We start from the raw sequence: 17,591 nt of genomic DNA on the forward strand, positions 1-17,591 counted from the left end.
CCATGCCTGCAAGCTCGTGAGACTTTGTTTTTTGGTTATTTTCTGGTTTCATGTGCGGTGGTGAACTCCCGGATAGCTCGTCAGATCTATTATTCACAAAAAGCACACACCGCCATCAGATAACTTTAATATTTTCTCCCCTCCCCACCCGTAAGCACAAGACACAAGACAGTAACTCTTTTCGGATCGGATAACAAGACTGAGTTCATAATGAGAAACAAAGAGTTGCACACGGAAAAAAATTACAACGAAACCCGATGATGAGAGGAGGCTCTGATCAGCTGCTTTTTTTTATTCTGTGTATCTAATGTAGCCTTGTGCATATATTATGGACGTGCATACGTGCAAGCGCAATCAGTTCCCGGGTTAGTTTGTGCTTTGCTGAACCGCGCCATAGTGAGGAGAAGTCCCATCGCCGCGGCGGTTGCTCTGGCTTTTGTGATACGCATCTTGGATAAGGGCAGCTTCTTCTCCACTTGGGTCATCATTATCAGGCTTTTTATCGTCCCGATCAACGCAATCTTCCCATTTTCTCAGCGCATAACCGGTCAACCAGAGAAAGCTTGTGAGACCACACCCAACGTAAAAGAGCGTCCAATTCATCAATAGTGGAAAGTCATCAAAGATCCAGAATCGCTTTCCTGGAGGTAAAGGTACGTGCGGTGGTGCTCGGGGAGGTTCTCCATCGCCCGGTGGAGGTGGGCCACTCATCATGTCCTTTTGTAAAGAAGAATCAATACAGTTGTACACTATCATCGCATGATAAGAAAAAGGTTGAGCTGTCTACATACGGTATCTCCGGCTTCCACAACTGACGAGTGTAAAAGCAATAATGATGTGAAAAGGAAGAGTGATAGTAGGTATAAAGGACGAAGGGCTATTGTAGTAGTAAACATGGTAAAATTATAAAAAAAATGTCGGGAAAAGAAACGATTCAGCGGATCTGAGCAACTTGAAGGTGGAATGTAAAGGAAAAACATGTAACGGACGGACCCGCTGCTTTTTTTATTGGCTAGTGCAACACAGACGTCAAAATTTATATACATGCAAGCTAATGATGAAGTACTGGTACGTTTCATTGTATGAAGGAATCAATAGATGGGATTATAGTAAAGTAAATTTAAGTAATAGTAGAGGTGGATAATGCAGGAAGGGTAGTGTTTTCTTTTAGGTTTTATACATGTGTGATATAATAATGTTAATCTTTTAAGAAAGAACGTATTTCTTGAATCGCTGAAGGTAAGTGGGCTTGATATCGTGTTCAGGCGATGAGTCGTCAGCGATCTTCTTGTCCATTTCACTTTCGCTACCGATCTTGGTGCTGACTTCATCCAGTTTGCTATCGTCGGGATCTTCTTCGAATCGCTTGCTGTTTCGCAAGCCAAACGACTTCATAGGGAAAGTCAAGAACAGAGTCAGGATAGCCATACAGAGATGGATGATGGTTTGTTTGCGTTGCACATTTCCATATGCCTCCTGGAGACCTGCATATTGATCATCGGGAAGACTTTGAGCGTAGGTAATGCTGGCCAAAATTTCCTTGGTGTTGAATTCACCGGGAATGTGCTTTTCGAATTCTTGAGGCAGCAGTTGGTTCCAGATAGCGCCAGCGATAGTAGAACCAACACTGCTAGTAATAGATTGACCAATCTGGTAGAAAGCGGTGATCATTGCAAGATCTAAGAGCATAAGGCCACATAATCTGGCAGTTAGTAAACTTGCTCCGCATTTTTCGGGCGTGCTGTGGATTGCATAATCTTTACATACCTTCGTGAGGGACAGACGATTGAACGGCCACAATAAAGGGTACTTCCATGAAACCAGTGCCAATGCCAGCAATGACCTGGGAAACAACAAGGAAAACGTCCGACGAGTGGGGTTGACGGGCTTGGGTCATGAGACCAAGAGCGATAATCAAAATGCAAATACCAGTCCACATGTATGGGCGCCAGATACGGGTTCTCATCATCATATAACCGACGAAGGCCTGCAAAGTGATGGCAGCAACAGGGAAACCGATAACCAACCGTGCAGCTCTACCAGCAGTGACTTTACGAGTGATTTGGAGATATGTTCGGAGGTAAAGACCGTTTGTCGACGAGCCAATGGTGTTAGCTGATACAGCAGCAACACCAAGCAATGCAGTCTTGTTGGGCCATTTGCCGACGGGCAAAACTGGTTTTGTGGCGACCTTGAGCTCCCAATAGAACAAAGCAATCCAAGTGAAGAAGCCGCCAATCAAACAACCCAATGTACGTGCTAGAATCGCAAGTTGAATTCACCAATTTACATGCTCTGTTAGTCGTATTGTCCCTAATGCATATATGACTCTAATAGTATGGAAAGAAATACTTACAATCGGTCCAGCCGCCCCACGTTGACTCCAGTTGGAAGGGAAGAAGAATCATACACAGACCACCAACGAGCAAGATGCATCCAACAAAATCCAGCTCGGTGCCAAAGAATTTGAGTGTCTGCCAGAAAGTGCGCTTGCCAATGATGCGACGACGCTCTTCACGGTATTCTGCAAGCTTGCCACTTTTCCGAGCCTTCATCTGGGGGTACCAAAGTCCGACCAAAATAGGAAGCGAGCAGAAGAAGATGATGAGAGGGACCATGCCATAACCCCAACGCCATTGTCCCGGGTATTCACCAGTGTAGAGAAGACTATCGACAGCCAACGAAGTGCAGAACATGTTGATGATGGTTGGAAGCTGAAGAACACCATGGTAGAAACCTCGATTGCGGATATTGGTCATGTCTTTGAAAAAAAAGTCGAATTAGCTTCTTTGTGTAACAACAAATAACTGCTATGACAACAACACCGCAACAAAAAGGGCATCAACTTATGTATACCTCCAGTGATGATAGGGATTAGGATCGTAATGCCAGTGTCGCCAAAAGCATTCAGAATTTGGCCACCCTGGGTGGTTACAGAGTAAAGCACAGAGCACCGAGCTGTTAGTTCTTCTGGTATCGCTTATACACACTCAACCCATCCAGTGATTTTTTCATGTCCGCATTCTATATAATCTTTTTTCTTACCACAAAAGTTCCATAATTGTTGGAATTCGCTTGTACGATATATGAGATGATATACAGAATAAGAGCTAACACGAATGCTTCAATTCTGCCAATTAGATCGGAAAGTTTGGAGAAGGTTGGAAACATGATGGACTGCAGAATGCTGCTAACGGTCTTGAGGATACTTTGAAGGTGGTTGGATTTCAGGATACTCGTCACAGGTGCCGTCAAAGCCTGGGTCAAAAAACCTTCCCATGAATATGCCCATCGGATCAGCAAGATACTACAATTGAGTTAGCCTTTCTGTGAAGCAACCATGGCGACAATAATTCTATGCGTCGTAATGTATAGTACACATACCCAGCCAAAATAGCATAGATGTTCCATTTGCTGGAGTTCAACTTGGCGAGCTCGGCCTTCTTCACGCCCGGTGCAACAAGCTTTGAGATATCATCAGCAGTTGGTGCTTCAGGGATCTCCTCCTTGGTGTCAGCGTGCTGTTCTTTTTCTTTCTCGCTCATTGCCCGGAGTGTTGTGTGTGCAGCAAGTTGACAAGTGAAAAAAGAAAATAAAAGTTAAAGAAAAGAGATCGAAAAGTTTTTAAAAGCATGAATAACGAGTAAGCGGGGTTTCGGCGCAACAGTTGAACCAGCAATGAATGATTTGGCTGGATCGTAAGATATGAATCCGGCTTCACGACATCTTTTTATCAGATTGTTACACAACTTCTCGGCTTTATGTGTCGCATTTGTCCCTTTCTCCACTTCAAGTACAACCAAGAAGCCCGCAATCGCAAAAGGCCGATATCTCTTATGTATATGCCACGCCAGATCATAATAGCACATCTCGCGCCACCAAGCAATACGCAATGACCATATACACACTCATCGCGGGCGCGGAAATAGCTCCTTTGGGTCTTTGAATCTAGATGTTTGTGGTGAGATACACCAGAAGTTTTGACTGAATACGGTAATGGCCTCCCTTGTAGGTGCCACACCCTTTCCTTTTGTTATATAGGCTACTTGTGTCTTCCACACAGATCTGGTTTTCGTTGTATCCAAAAACTAACAAAAGAAATCGGGAGAGGAACGGAGATAGATGCCATCTGTAGAAATGGCTTGTGTGGTTTACTTTGAATGCCGCGGTTCGGGTCTTTGTTTAGCAAGCGACTTTGTATTGTTGCTGAGGTATACAGCACTGTGAAGGAAGGTGCTTCTTCGGATGACATGCGCACTCGTATAGTGAGATAAAATGATCTGGTGAGCTACTGCCTGTTGCCATTGTTGTGTGCCACTCTGCTGACATTAGAAGTGTATACTGTGTTGTTGATCGCCGAAGAGGTTACACGTGCCACTACCTAATGAGTGCAAATTTTGTTTTCGATTCCCGAATGTTCTCCATCTGATAGCAGTCGCGGACGCCCCACCGATTTTTTGTGTACCTGGTTTTTAACTCGTATTACAGCCGTTCCGATAACCTGGTTTGGTGATTCAGTCATTGGTCAGATCAATCGCCACACAACCTGGTTTTTTCGCATTGTCTGTAACGTTAATTTTTACATATTCTCGGTATACAAGAGCATATTCACGACAAGATGCTTTTCATTTGCCGTACAAAAAAAATCGTGCGTTGTATTATATTACTAAAAGTGCCCCACTTGATCAAGCACGAGACACATAGCCGGAAAGTATCGGGCTGCTTTTAGGGTTCACTCAGGCACAGCATGATGCTTCATACTCGCTGTTATGCTATATTTTATTGTCATGGTGCCTTACAATAATAGGAGTTTTCAAATATTTGATGGTGTCACTGTCGTTAATGCGCTTACCTCCGAATTATCAGATGCAATTCTTGTTACCGACGATATCTCGGACATGAATTATGTGTTTTTTCTCGATTGGCGGTTGTTTCCTAGCATAGAACAATCGCTTTTTGTAAGGCCGGCATATAATTATGTCATCTACTCGTCTATAATCCGGAAAGCCGGTTTAGGGTCCCTGCTTTGTACAAATTTGTAATTGGCGCTAGGTAGATGCTTATCCAACCTTCCACTGTTTCTTGAGAAGCGAACCCATCAAATCAGAATCACGTATCAGTCTCGACAGCTACTACTAATGTCTGGCGCACCTTGCTTTTCAACTTGGCGTGACACAAATTCCCATTTGCCCGATGGGGGATTTAACTTGGCGCGTGATGAAAATCAAGATGGCCGACGATGGTTGTTTACAACTAGGGGTTGCATGAATTATTTTGGCATATTGAAGATTCTGATTGGGCATTTGGTGTGTTTTGTTATGGTGCATTTGATTCTTTGTATCACTTATTTTGTTACACAGTATGAGCAACATATGAGATAGCTACCAAAAAACACTAGAGCACTGCAGCATAGGTTCCTCCAAGACACATCGCCGGTTTAAAAAAAAACTTTTCGCTTGTTTAATCCTGGCAATCGCTTGGAGTAATTGAGTGGGCTGAACTAATGCTTTCGGGGTCAGAGAGTCAACTTTTGCTAAGAGTCCACATTTCACACCTGCCTTCATTTCAATTAAGCCCCTTCGATAGGACTAAGAAATGAACTATACGGCGCTAGATATATTATATCGAATCTACGGGCTTCCACTGCTTCTTTGAAGCTTTTTGCGTGGTGGATGCTTTGCGTTGGCCATTATTAACGCCTTTCCAGGCATATCTTTTTTTCTAAACCGCCCATTACAGTTCTTTTTAAAACTGTGCAAATGATTGGCTCGGTAATAAATAAGGCTCTTGGTTCTTGAAATGGCTCCCATATTATGCGCACTAGTGAAAATTCTGTATGCCAAGCTTTGCGTACACTATTTTCTATTATATATCTATAACTTCAGAAATGTACACCGTGTTGAGATGTGATATGACAAAATCAGAATCAAAGCCAGCAAATAAAAGCACAAGCGACAATGAAGGAACGAAGAGGGTCCGCAATATACTATCATCTAGTCAATTCCCTTTTTTCTCGTTCTTCATTCCATACTGCTTTCAAGCTGCCCGCTTGACGATGTGATCTTACTATCGACTGATATTGAATCCGGTCTGTATTGTTTCAAAGCTCTCAGATATGTATAACGAACAACAGCAAAGATGAAGAAGAAAACATTTCAGGGAAGATAAAAGCGCTATATATTAGTACACCATTACTTATATTTGTAATCAAAGATGGCCTTGTAAATCACTGGTGTATGTACCAGTTAAGCTGTGCCACAATTTGACTGAAGATGAACGATGTAATGTTTTATCAATATTCTCCTGATATCGTTGCATTATGATACGATGGGGATTATGTGGTTTAATTTAGTTTGGTGACGGATATAACAAAAAGGCAAAAGGGAAATGAGGGAAAGAGATTAAATTACTACTAAGGCATATTTTTACGATGCAATTCCCTCCATGAACTGCTGTAGTCGATCCAGTTTGAGCTATAATGGAAAGGGTATAGAGATAAATTGTTTAATATGTCTCTTCAGCTTTGTTGATTACCTATTTAGCGCACGAGATAATAAACGAGAAAGAGGGTATTCTTACACTTGAAGGAAGATATGCATCTGCAGCAGCTTCTGGGTATGGCGCAGGTACTTCATAAATACTTTCATCTATTGGCACGGAGCTTAACAATACTTCTTTTTTATCGGTGATACGAGAAGCTGCAGCGCGCATGACATCATGATTGATTGGATCCTATGGAAAATCATCGTTACATTCATGTAAGCATATAAAAAACATCCCCCCTCTTCACATTTGGTGGTCATTTGCATACCTCATATTCGGCAACGCTATAGCTTTGTACCAGTTTGTGTACTTGAGGAGGTGAAAGGATCCAGCAAACATCGTAGATGATTTTGATATCATCGGCAGTCGCTTTCTTCAGCTGTAATAGCTTTGTAGCTTGTGACAGGTGCTCTAATTGCAGTGTTGCATCTGTGATGTTTCGCGTCTTGCACCAGTCTTCCAGTACAGTGATATTGTGTTGAATTTGCATGGCTAATAATTTTAAAGGACGAATTCGTTAAATCCCGTCAATATATGATCTCACTGTACTCTACATATGTACTCCTTCCTTACCTCGTTTCCACGAATTAAAGTTACGTCGCATAATCAAATCATTGAATGCTGTGACTTCGACATACTTCAGAAGCTCATTCATAACCTGTTCCACAACTAACGGATGGATCTCGTAGCCTTGCATAATTTCATACACCTTGCCTAGAACAGCCAATAAATCATCCATGGTCACAAGAGCTGCTTGTCCGGGCATAAGACTACTGCTGTTACTGATAAAGCCAGGCAACGACTGACTCTCGACAAGTGCTGGAACAACGACGCGTTGTAGCTGTTTTTTAAGCTCAGAGACCCAGTGATTATAAATGCTATCCTGGACATATTGTAGCTCGTATTTGATGGATGCGATTATCTTTTCAACCTCGTGCCATCTGCTGTCCGACTCAAGTTGTCGTGCGCTGCGTTCAAGATCATTTTCGGATGCGCTGATAACCGAAAGAAGTTCATGAGCATTGAGTAACCAATAAGCACAACCTCCATTGGCTTCTTCACCAACAAGATCCTAGAAATTCGTTTCAGCAAGCATAACATATACTTATTAGCATATCCCGCCATTATGGTATGTATAACGATTAAAACATGCCATTATCAAAAAAAAAGAAGAAACACTCACCAAGCACTTCTTCTCAATAGCTTCCATGACAGCAAAGAGCCATTGCTCAGATTCTACCAAGTAGCCGCGTTTCCACATCTGTACAATACAATAGCCAATAACACGAGCTGGGAAAGTCTTATCCTTCGATGATGGTGGGTTTGATGCGTCAGGAGGCACAATTGCCAATGTCCTGATAAGGCCATCCAATACATCAACTTGCAAGAGGTCTTCATCTTGCAATAGGGTATATAACGGATCATCAGGCTGGCAAGACGATGCGTTTGCTGCAGTTGTAATGGGTTGCTCTACAGTAGTGCTGCTCTTGCGTCGCATAGCTGCAGCTGCTCGGCGACCACGATAAGGTGTCTTTTGTTGTGGCTGTTGATTGAGATGCTGCTTTTGCTGCTGCTGGCGACGCGAGTGACCCAATGTTTGCGACAACTGTGTCTTCAATGCTGCGATTTGATTTTTCAGCTCAGACATGTCAGCATCATCCATTGGCTTTTCAACAGTTTCTTGCGACGCCTTTCTAAGCTGAGCAATCTCTTCCTTTTGACGAGAAAGTTCTTCGGTGAGGCGTGCAATCTCCTTATCCTGCGTCTTGATCTTATTGAGTGATGAGACATATTCGTTCTTCAAGCCGTCACGTTGTTGCTGGAGAGATGCCCAGTGATCACCATCCGGTCCAGGTTTATCAATTACGCTGTTGAGGTCCTTGGCCTTGTCGTCCAAATTATCGTACTTGGTGATCCATGATTTGACTTGGGTTTCAAGTTCGGTTGCTTTGCTCTTTAGTCGGGCTTTGTCCTCCTTTTGTTGAGCAAGGTTCTGCGTCAGCTCAACAACCTTTGTCTCGAGCTTGTATGAGACTTCCTTAAAGTGGCTTACTGAACGTGCTTCTGCACGCATCACAACAAGCTGTTTCCGAGCGTTGCGTCGACGGATACAAGTTTGAATGCGGATGATGTGCTTTCGCTGTGCCTGATACTTTCGGCGTGCGGACCTGTATATGTATAGGAGACAGTACAAAAACAGTTAGCGTTGCCTTTTTTGAGACAATTAGTTCATAAACAAGGTGACAAAAAATACCGCATACCATCCGCGAACAATTCTTTGAATTTGAGTTGCTGCATTATGCTCACGGATCATTGAGAAGCGTTTCTTGGCAATCAATGCTCTTGATGCTATGTGCATTATTTAGTAAGTCAGGTTACACAACTATCGCGCATGAATGCATTTGTGCGATATATATATATATATATATATATATATATATATATATGTATGTATATATGTTTTACCTGCTTGTATTTGGATAATGATAGCGCGCTGCTTCAGATACCGCTTGCGAGCAGCATAGCAGCGCCAGTACTTTTGAATGGTAGTAGCTGCCTTTTCGCGCCGCAGATTTTCCAATTGGATCTGACCGATCTTTCTTCGAGCGACTTGCTGCAACTGAGTAACCATTTTCAGCACACGCAGGTATCGGCGTCTAGCAATGAATCGTCGACAATTCTTTTGTAAGAAAATGGCCACTTCTGTCCAACGATCTGTACGAAGTTTTTCCATGTATGCAAGCTATAGAAAAAGAAGAGAGGAATGAGATCAAAATCGGGAGTAGCAACTTTCGATCTGTTTATTCTCATACACGTATGCTTTTGTTGCTGTTGCTGTTGCTGTTACCTGTCCTGCTCTAAAGAAGATCTTTGTTAGACCAATCTGATACTTGTCTGGGTCTTGTATGTGTGTATCCACAACCGTCGAGCAAAGTGTGCGAATATCCTTTTCACTTTTGGGGTACCAATGTTTGGCATCAACCAAAGCATAGTATCTAAATAGAGGTAGTAGGAACAAAAATGCACATTTGAGTTTTGAATGGTTTCTCTCTTCTCTACCTTCTATAAGTAAGCACACTTACCGTTCTGCAAATTCTTCAAAAGTCCATCGTGAAGGGTAACCAGCGCAACTGATACGGATAGTTTCTAGCACACCACATGCACGGAGCTGTGCAAGGACCATGTTTGGCTCGAAAATCCATGCTTCCTTTGCCTCGTTAGGTTTGATACAGCGAATATAATGTACGTTTGTCTGCCCAATGGTATCCATCAGGTTGATCAAGGAAATCTGATAGAGAAACACAGACGGGATTTGTTAGGTGGATGTGCTAGCTATTCGCTCGATAAGCCGAGTTGAAAACTTTACCTTGAACATGGAACCAAGAGTTGGTTTCTTTGGGGCATTCATTTTTGCGGCACCAATCTTTTTGACAGGAGAATCACCCTATTTATGAAGGCTTAGAAAAATAAACTCAAACGAAGGATGATAAAGCCTAGATAAGCGCATACTTACGATACTGTTTGATGGGCTGGGAGAAGACGCAGCATTAGCACGCTTGATCATTGAAGCAAGGAAATCAAACTGGGCATTTTGCAAAAGTGTAAGGTGTTCATCAGGCACAGTATCCTTATTCTTTTCCATAAAGCCCTCTGCTTCGTATTGGACGTCATGAGCATAATGAACGACAGTAAAGGCGTTATTAGAGAAGCGTGGCTTCTTGAAATAGCTTTGATAGCTTGGCGTGCCAAACGTAGAGTAAAGTTTGTTGCAGAAACCTTGGTCGGATCCCGAAGGCAAACGTGATTCCTAGATTAAGAAGTCAGTTGTCATAGATTCAAGTTGGATATTATCCATAGCTGATTTTTTGGATGATGCTCATATCAGTTAGCAAGATTAACTTACTTCATCAAGCAGAGAGAGAATACCCATTTTAGCTTCAATCATTTCAATACATTTTTGGTTGTCGCTGAAATCAATAAAGGTCCAGTCGATGTTTTCCCGTACATATTCCTTTTAAGAACGATCATATTAATAAGTGTAAAGCGGACTCTACATTCCATCCAAATTACCTCTTGCTCCAGCTTAAAGACGTGCTGGTTGAACTGTTGTTGTAATTTTTCGTTTGCATAGTTGATACAGAACTGTTCAAAAGAGTTCTTTTTGAAATGTTCGAAGCCATAAATATCGAGCACACCGATGAATGTTGCCACACGATCGGCATCATCACAAGCCAAACTCTCGTTCACGACCCCGACAAGCCAATCGAACAAGCTGCTGTAGATATATTTCGCCATCGAATCACGGACCACTTGAGCCTGCTGAGGACTCAAATTGGTCATGATTTTTTCGGACCGGGTGCTGATCTGCTTGCGAACAATCCATTTTTTGAATTCTGTAGCGTTGATACCGAGTAACTGGGTTGCCATTGTGACGGCTGCGTCGCCTTCGGAAAGCATAGCGTCGGTGCGTCCGCCAATTTCAATATTACCGAGGTGAAGCAATGCAGCCAAAAGACGGAATATCTGTTGCTGGGTCTCTTCTGAAATGCCGACCATTGACAAGGATTTTTTCGTGAGGTCAAGTTCTGCAGCATCATCAACACCCGGGATATCGCCCGTGCCGCCTTGTTTGAGGTAGTGGAAGTTGGACCATTCTTGCAGGTCGTATTTCTGACGTTCTTCAGCAGATGCGCCTGCACAAAACTGAAATAGGGCATTTAGCACACGCACACTGACTACTTACACTGCATCGTCACAAACTCCCCTTACTCCTATTTATTCTCCTCACCAACGCTTGAGAGAAAAAAAGTATAAGAACTGACCTGATAAAAAATGTGATAGTTACGTTCAATTTCCGGTTGAAAAATAAGACGTGAACGTTCTAAAAGATATGTGCGGATTTTGGCGCCGACAATGTTGCATTGCTTGTCAAATTGGATCTAAGTAAAGAACCAGCTAACAACGTCAATATGGACAGCCATCCGAGATACCGCTAATAAGAAGACGAGTATATATGGATCCATGTATAGTCACCTCTATATATTTGCCAAAGCGAGAACTGTTGTCGTTTCTGGTCGTTTTAGCGTTGCCAAAGGCTTCCATGATAGGGTTGGTGGCTACGCAGATGTGCATTATTTACATATAAGTTCCTCTGTCAATCTCGTGTTTAAAACATACATGCACACACACACTCTCTCTCTCTCTCCCTCTTACCTAGGATCTGCTCCTCGACCTCCGTCATTGCACCAGCGCCATCTTTCGCTTTCTTTCCAACAGTCTCCTTATCATCTGCTGTGGCAAAGTATCGCATAATATACTTTGCGCTGACCGTTTTACCAGCACCACTATATATTCACATCGGAACAGACACAAAACGGTTGAATAACCTATCCATCCCACACACATTTTAGCTACCACCAACAATGACAACGGTACCTCTCTCCAGATACAATGATGGTTTGATTCGATCTTTCTCGGATCATGCATCTATAAGCATCTTCTGCAATAGCGAAGAGATGTGGCTCCAACTCTCCACGTCTGCGTCCTGAGTATTGTTGGATGATGTCTGGTTCATAAAGCTGTACACGAGCGAAAGGGTTTGCAGCAATTAAAACAATGCCGGAGTATGTGTAGATTTGTTTCTGACCATATCGAGTACGGATAGTGTGTAGCACTGTTGTTGGATTTTTTTAAACCTTTAATATTGTAGACAATCATCGCACTCCAATTATAGCTGTTTTTATTATACTTTACCTGAAGGCTCGTTCAAATGGCTAAGATTCGTCAAATCATCTGCATCCTCCATTTTGGGCGGATTTCTCAGTGGTGGCAAATTACTGCCTCGCGTCTTTTCCAACTCTGTTACTGCTGCCTCAAACACATGTTCCTAGAACAAGAAAGAACGCTTCAGTATCGAGTAGAGGAATCCCTAGATTGTGATGATCGACAAAGTCCAGCGGTTTTCTTTTTACCCGAGACTCGTCCGCGTCGTTGTTAAAAACGATCTTGACGTGGCTGTCAGTGACATCCTTGGAAACCAAAGAAGCAGAGACCCAGCCGGCTTCGTCATCGGGAAACCATGCTTTAACACCGTTGGTATAAATATCAAGTGCCTGAGTCACTTGTATGGATGGCATCTTGATCTAGTGAGAAAAAGAACCCAACAAAAAAAAAGGTAGATGAAAGGGCCTTTCGTTAATAGACGGGAAACTCGTGCTTCTTATTTAACCTGCACACTGCAGCTTTACTGCTGCTTGCTTTGTGAAGTCGGAGTCAGGAGAATGTGGTGCCTGGCTCAGTTTTAGTTTAGCGTAACACAGAAGACAGGTCTACTACATTTTAAGGCGTCAACTGTATCTGTCAGTGTCTGTTTTACTAACAAGTTTTTCGAAATGCGGTTGATTGACATATCATAGTGTCGCTGATTTGCTGTATTCCAGGCAGAACAATGACTACGCAATATTTCGCTCCCTTCTCTTTTTGACTTTGATGGTGAATAACATGGGAGCGACGAGCAGGAGAAGGCGTGTGTGATTTTTGGCACACCGCTTCACTGCACTATAGACTCAGTACCATTATCTCCCTTAAATATCTCAACACTTGGATACGAGAAAGGACAAAAAGGGGAGCAAAGGAGAAGGGTGTGACAGTATACTTTTGATTATTTTCGCTCGTTCTTCGGCATTGGTACGAAAATAGAATGGATGGCGGTAGCGTTAGCACCAGTAGCAGTAGCAGTACATAAAACAGCTATTTCCTGTATGCTTAGGGACAAACAGGTTATGGCAAGATGGGTTTAGTGGACTATGGCTATACCTATTGCTGGTAAATTGCATACGCTTCTTGTGACAAAAATACAGGTTGAATTGGACTCAACAAAAGCTATGAACGTACTGTTATCGAAGCCCTGACCGGTTATTTGGCATTCATGTACTGTGTTATTGACGCATAAAGAAGAGCATACACTTTTAGTCTTGGGAAAGGCAAGAAACGACTATGCAGGGATATGAAGAGCGAGATAAGGGTTGATGTCACAGGACGAGGAGGGGGAATTAAGGAAAGTGCTCATATGATATGCTACTATGATGTAAAGATCACTAGTAGTACGTGACAATACGTGCAATGTGCTATTGCCATTGCCACCCACCAATGACTGTGCTTACCTCCTTCTGTGGTACTAAGCTCGCGTCAAACCGGCTCTAAAATAAGAACGTTTGTTAGCCTTACTCGATGCAGTAGTCGATGTAATAAGGCAGGGAATCGTGAAAAATACTAAAGACTGGAGCTTTACCTCATTTTGCGTACAGCAATATATTGCAGTGGTTATCATTATATTGTTTTGTTTGAACTGGTGCTACTTTAATGACTCTGCTTTCTTCGGGCGGCACACAATTTAAAAATTATTATCAGTAGTAAAACGACGGTCCAATCCCATGCTAATCTTTCTTTCCTCCTTTTCTGTTGTCATCGGATAATCAAGCTAGAATGGAGCTCATATGTAACGCAAAATTACTAACTAGCTGTGATATGCTGAAGAAGGGGAAGATACACCTTAGACAATATGCATAAGACTACGTGTGCATATAGTGTTACTGCTACTTCAGAATTAAACGAGAGGGGATGCGTATGCATAATGATCGTTGTTGCTCGTTATGATCGCTTGAAAATAGGATGCTTTAAGTCGCTGCATATGCTGAGAATCCAAACTGCTATTTGCTTTCTTCTTATTCATAATTGCTCATTACCGAATGATCGCGATGACTTTCCTTCGCGGGCAGTAGTAGGAGCTCACATCTCAACGGTAGCACGGTTTTCTGGGGACAGTATTGACTTGTAATTATAAGCGGGGCTACTGGCATAGTAAAGAAATTGTCATCAAACATGCTATGTAGATATATGGTGCCATGCATTCTTTTTTGAGGTTTTACTATATGCCACCCACACGTTTTGGGATCTCCTCTTTCCTCTTATACTTCTCTGTATTAAGTACATAGAATATATATAGTAAGGCCTTTTGACGCCGTTGAATGCAGCTACGATGCCATTGTACGCACACACGCAACAACTGTACCGTGCTATGTTTTCATGGAGTCATCAGATGAATGAAAGCGAAGCTTGTTAAACTCTCTGATACTCTAAATTATTCAAAGCTATCTGCAAAACATTGGTGCAACTGTTAATAGTATTCCAAAACAAACGTAGTTCGAAATGAAGATATTTCAAGACTTAGAGGTATGGAGAAGGTTTTGTCGTGTGCGCTCATGTGGATGTATGAAAAAGTCCCCTGTTCTTATAAATCGCGTCCTCCTCAGTTCGATATGTGCTGCACCATGAATACTTTCGCTTTCCCTTACCAATTCCATCACCTAGCGATCTTTGTAAATATATGAAGAATTATATTTACGATCCTTAAAAAAAATATTACCGCAATTTGACAGACGGCAAAAATGCTCAAAGTATCGTATCAATGGTACTCTCCAGGCCTGTTTTGCTGACACAGACATAAGCGAGACTCGAGGCAATATTGCTTCCTGGCGGTGGCAACTAGAGCATCATCAATATCACACTGTCAAAATCACTACCCGCACAACTCTTTTTCGCGCAAGCTCACGCAGTCACCACTCTAGATTAGTATTTTTTTCCTGCTCTTTTTTTCTTCTTTGATAATAAAGAATATCTTTGTACCACTTCCTTCTTAGCTTATACGACACATCAGGCATCTGCCGCCCGACACATTGGCAATCGTCCACTGGGGTCACCCAGCGTCGTCATTAACAATACATTGTTTCTGGCGTCCTGTTAATATAAGTAAGCGTATTCATACATTACAGCAACAATTGCACACAATATAGTGGATGGTTCCACAACCGTTACGCACGACATCGTCATCTATGATTATTGCAATTGAGATTTGTTCTATGTCAGCTCCTTTCACTTTATTACTTATTATGTCTTTTATATCTAACTACGATGGTGTATGATGATTAATGAAGACAGACTACATGATGGTAGATCTGCTCATCGGATCCCACCAACATTATATAAGTGATACTGATTGATTACTAGTAATACATACATTGTTCACACTACTCCTCTTTAATCTAACATTGGTGCGTGCTGTATTATCTCCTGCCTGTTGGTGGTAGGCACATTATCCTGTTGACATTGGCTGGATCATCACACTAGTAGACTAATTCTATGGTCGTAATAGTATTTAGCTGGTTGCCACAGCAAACATCCATGTGTATTACTGATGTATGTTGAACCAGAATTTTTATTTTATTTCCACGCAGTATCTGCCGGAAGCGATTTGAACCAGCCCAAGAACCAACTCGAGAGAACTGAGAGTAGTATTGAGTTTTTCGACTGCAGTTTCCAAAGGAACGGGAACACTCATTAATGTACTAATATCAGCTCATTGTTTGTATCCTAAATCTGTCATAAGGCCTGTGCCTATAGCATCATTTACCAGTATCGACATGATGTCGGAATCAAATTCTCGCCCTACTCTAAGGGCCATACAGAAAAAAAACCCTTTAATGTACTAGTATAATTTTGTAAAATCGAAGGGAGTATGTATTAATTATCATAATAGAGTATAGCATATATATTGTGAGTAAAAGACATGCTTCATTGTCGATATACAGTACGATTGTGCATAGTTGATTGCTAAGTATGAATCATCTTCTAATTGCTGATCTGGTAAGGGGACTTGAGGGATTGCTGGATAGAAATTGCTGGACCATTTATGTGAGAACATCATGTTGTGTGCATAAATTACTGAGAAAAAATCTTAGTGTGCCTTTAGCTTATAGTACTAAATGCTGCATGCTCAGCAACTACCAGTTGCCTAATGAGACATCAAAAAGCTAATGCCTCTGGGCTCCTAGTTGTTATAAAATTTATGCTTTTCTCTTTTCTCCTTTATTCTTCACAGCCAACAACTACTCTTTCCCTTTTCTCTGGTCTTTTTTTCTCTCTGCTCTACTACCTATTAATCTATTCAATAGTTTGTAAAACATAGAAACTTTCTACTGATATAATCCAGCTTACAATGTAAAGTTGTAAACAGCATAATGCGCCTATCAACAAGTAGCACAGCTATGTACTAGCTAACACTGCTCTCCCTTATTATGGAAAAAAATAATAGTAAAATTAATTTTAAATCAGATTTATTATTACTATTGTTATGATATTCTGTTTCTTTTGTAATGTATCACAGCGCAATAAAAAGCTCGAAATTTTCTCTACAGAGTGGTATATCATAGATATATACAAACGATAAAAACTATATATATTTTTCAAAAAAGTCGCAAGGATAACTATCCACAACAAGTCCATATTGTACCAATCATGTGCACCGAGCACATATGGCTCGATGGTCTAGTGGTATGATTCTTCCTTAGGGTGGAAGAGGTCCCGGGTTCAATTCCCGGTCGAGCCCCTCGAGTTTCGAGGCTCACATCTCAAGATGTGTCTCATTTTTTTTCTGTTTTTTGCAAAAAAAGGTCAATGTTTTTTATCTTTTTTGGCCCTTTTCTATTGTTCTTCTGGTTCCCACTGCAATCGCAGCGCCGTGGAGTATATGTACCGTGCTTTGCTCAAGTGGAAATGCTCCATCATTTAGTAGCTCGCTATTGCTCTTTTTTTTTTGCTTATTCGCGATGTACTACTGGTTTGATTCCATATTAGCTCCTATGTTGTCACAGTTGTATTTCGAGAAGCAATGTGTACGGACTGTAGGAGCATTGAGCTCATGTACTCACACTGTAGGCTTCGGCTAACCTAACCGAGGCTACCTAAAAAGTGGTCTCAACACCAACATAACCGCGAGGAAAAGAAGACTAAAGGTCCACCTTTTAGTTGATTTATAACTAATATGGAAGTCTAGCTGACTTGCGCCGCCGTGAGCTCAAAACAAATTGAAGGAACATGTTAAATTGAATTGAGACAGGGGAAAAGGTTCTATATACTGCGCTCCTTTTGCGTTTATCAAGTGTTTGCTTCTACTTGATGCTAGAACCAGCGTTTATGCAGCTCCTGTACTT

The 17,591-nt window shown here is 41.8% G+C and overlaps 3 protein-coding genes and 1 non-coding gene across 4 annotated transcripts; 1 reads left to right on the plus strand and 3 right to left on the minus strand.

The window, feature by feature from the left end:
• Window positions 1-366: 366 nt before the first annotated feature.
• Window positions 367-711, minus strand: BDB00DRAFT_793432 (uncharacterized protein; the record flags this gene model as incomplete). The annotated part of the gene is made up of 1 exon (XM_053121204.1): window positions 367-711. One exon carries the CDS (start codon window positions 709-711, stop codon window positions 367-369), a length of 345 nt encoding a protein of 114 aa, XP_052972738.1.
• Window positions 712-1,206: 495 nt separating this feature from the next.
• Window positions 1,207-3,545, minus strand: BDB00DRAFT_885496 (major facilitator superfamily domain-containing protein; the record flags this gene model as incomplete). Its single annotated transcript, XM_053128417.1, has 6 exons — window positions 1,207-1,679; window positions 1,768-2,259; window positions 2,357-2,761; window positions 2,857-2,923; window positions 3,046-3,208; window positions 3,385-3,545. 6 exons carry the CDS (start codon window positions 3,543-3,545, stop codon window positions 1,207-1,209), a joined length of 1,761 nt encoding a protein of 586 aa, XP_052972739.1.
• A 2,880-nt stretch (window positions 3,546-6,425) lies between these two features.
• Window positions 6,426-12,680, minus strand: BDB00DRAFT_879659 (P-loop containing nucleoside triphosphate hydrolase protein; the record flags this gene model as incomplete). Its single annotated transcript, XM_053127898.1, has 19 exons — window positions 6,426-6,473; window positions 6,580-6,732; window positions 6,812-7,035; window positions 7,117-7,615; window positions 7,727-8,711; window positions 8,805-8,892; window positions 9,010-9,286; window positions 9,392-9,539; window positions 9,627-9,832; window positions 9,911-9,988; window positions 10,058-10,351; window positions 10,448-10,555; window positions 10,615-11,247; window positions 11,367-11,483; window positions 11,578-11,660; window positions 11,758-11,888; window positions 11,980-12,217; window positions 12,298-12,430; window positions 12,516-12,680. 19 exons carry the CDS (start codon window positions 12,678-12,680, stop codon window positions 6,426-6,428), a joined length of 4,608 nt encoding a protein of 1,535 aa, XP_052972740.1.
• A 4,235-nt stretch (window positions 12,681-16,915) lies between these two features.
• BDB00DRAFT_t130 lies at window positions 16,916-16,987 on the plus strand. The gene has a single exon. It is a non-coding gene; the product is annotated as a tRNA-Pro (tRNA).
• Window positions 16,988-17,591: the final 604 nt, after the last annotated feature.

This window comes from Zychaea mexicana, assembly GCF_025766255.1.
Source record: "Zychaea mexicana strain RSA 1403 chromosome Unknown BDB00scaffold_184, whole genome shotgun sequence".
NCBI lineage: Eukaryota > Fungi > Mucoromycota > Mucoromycetes > Mucorales > Lichtheimiaceae > Zychaea > Zychaea mexicana.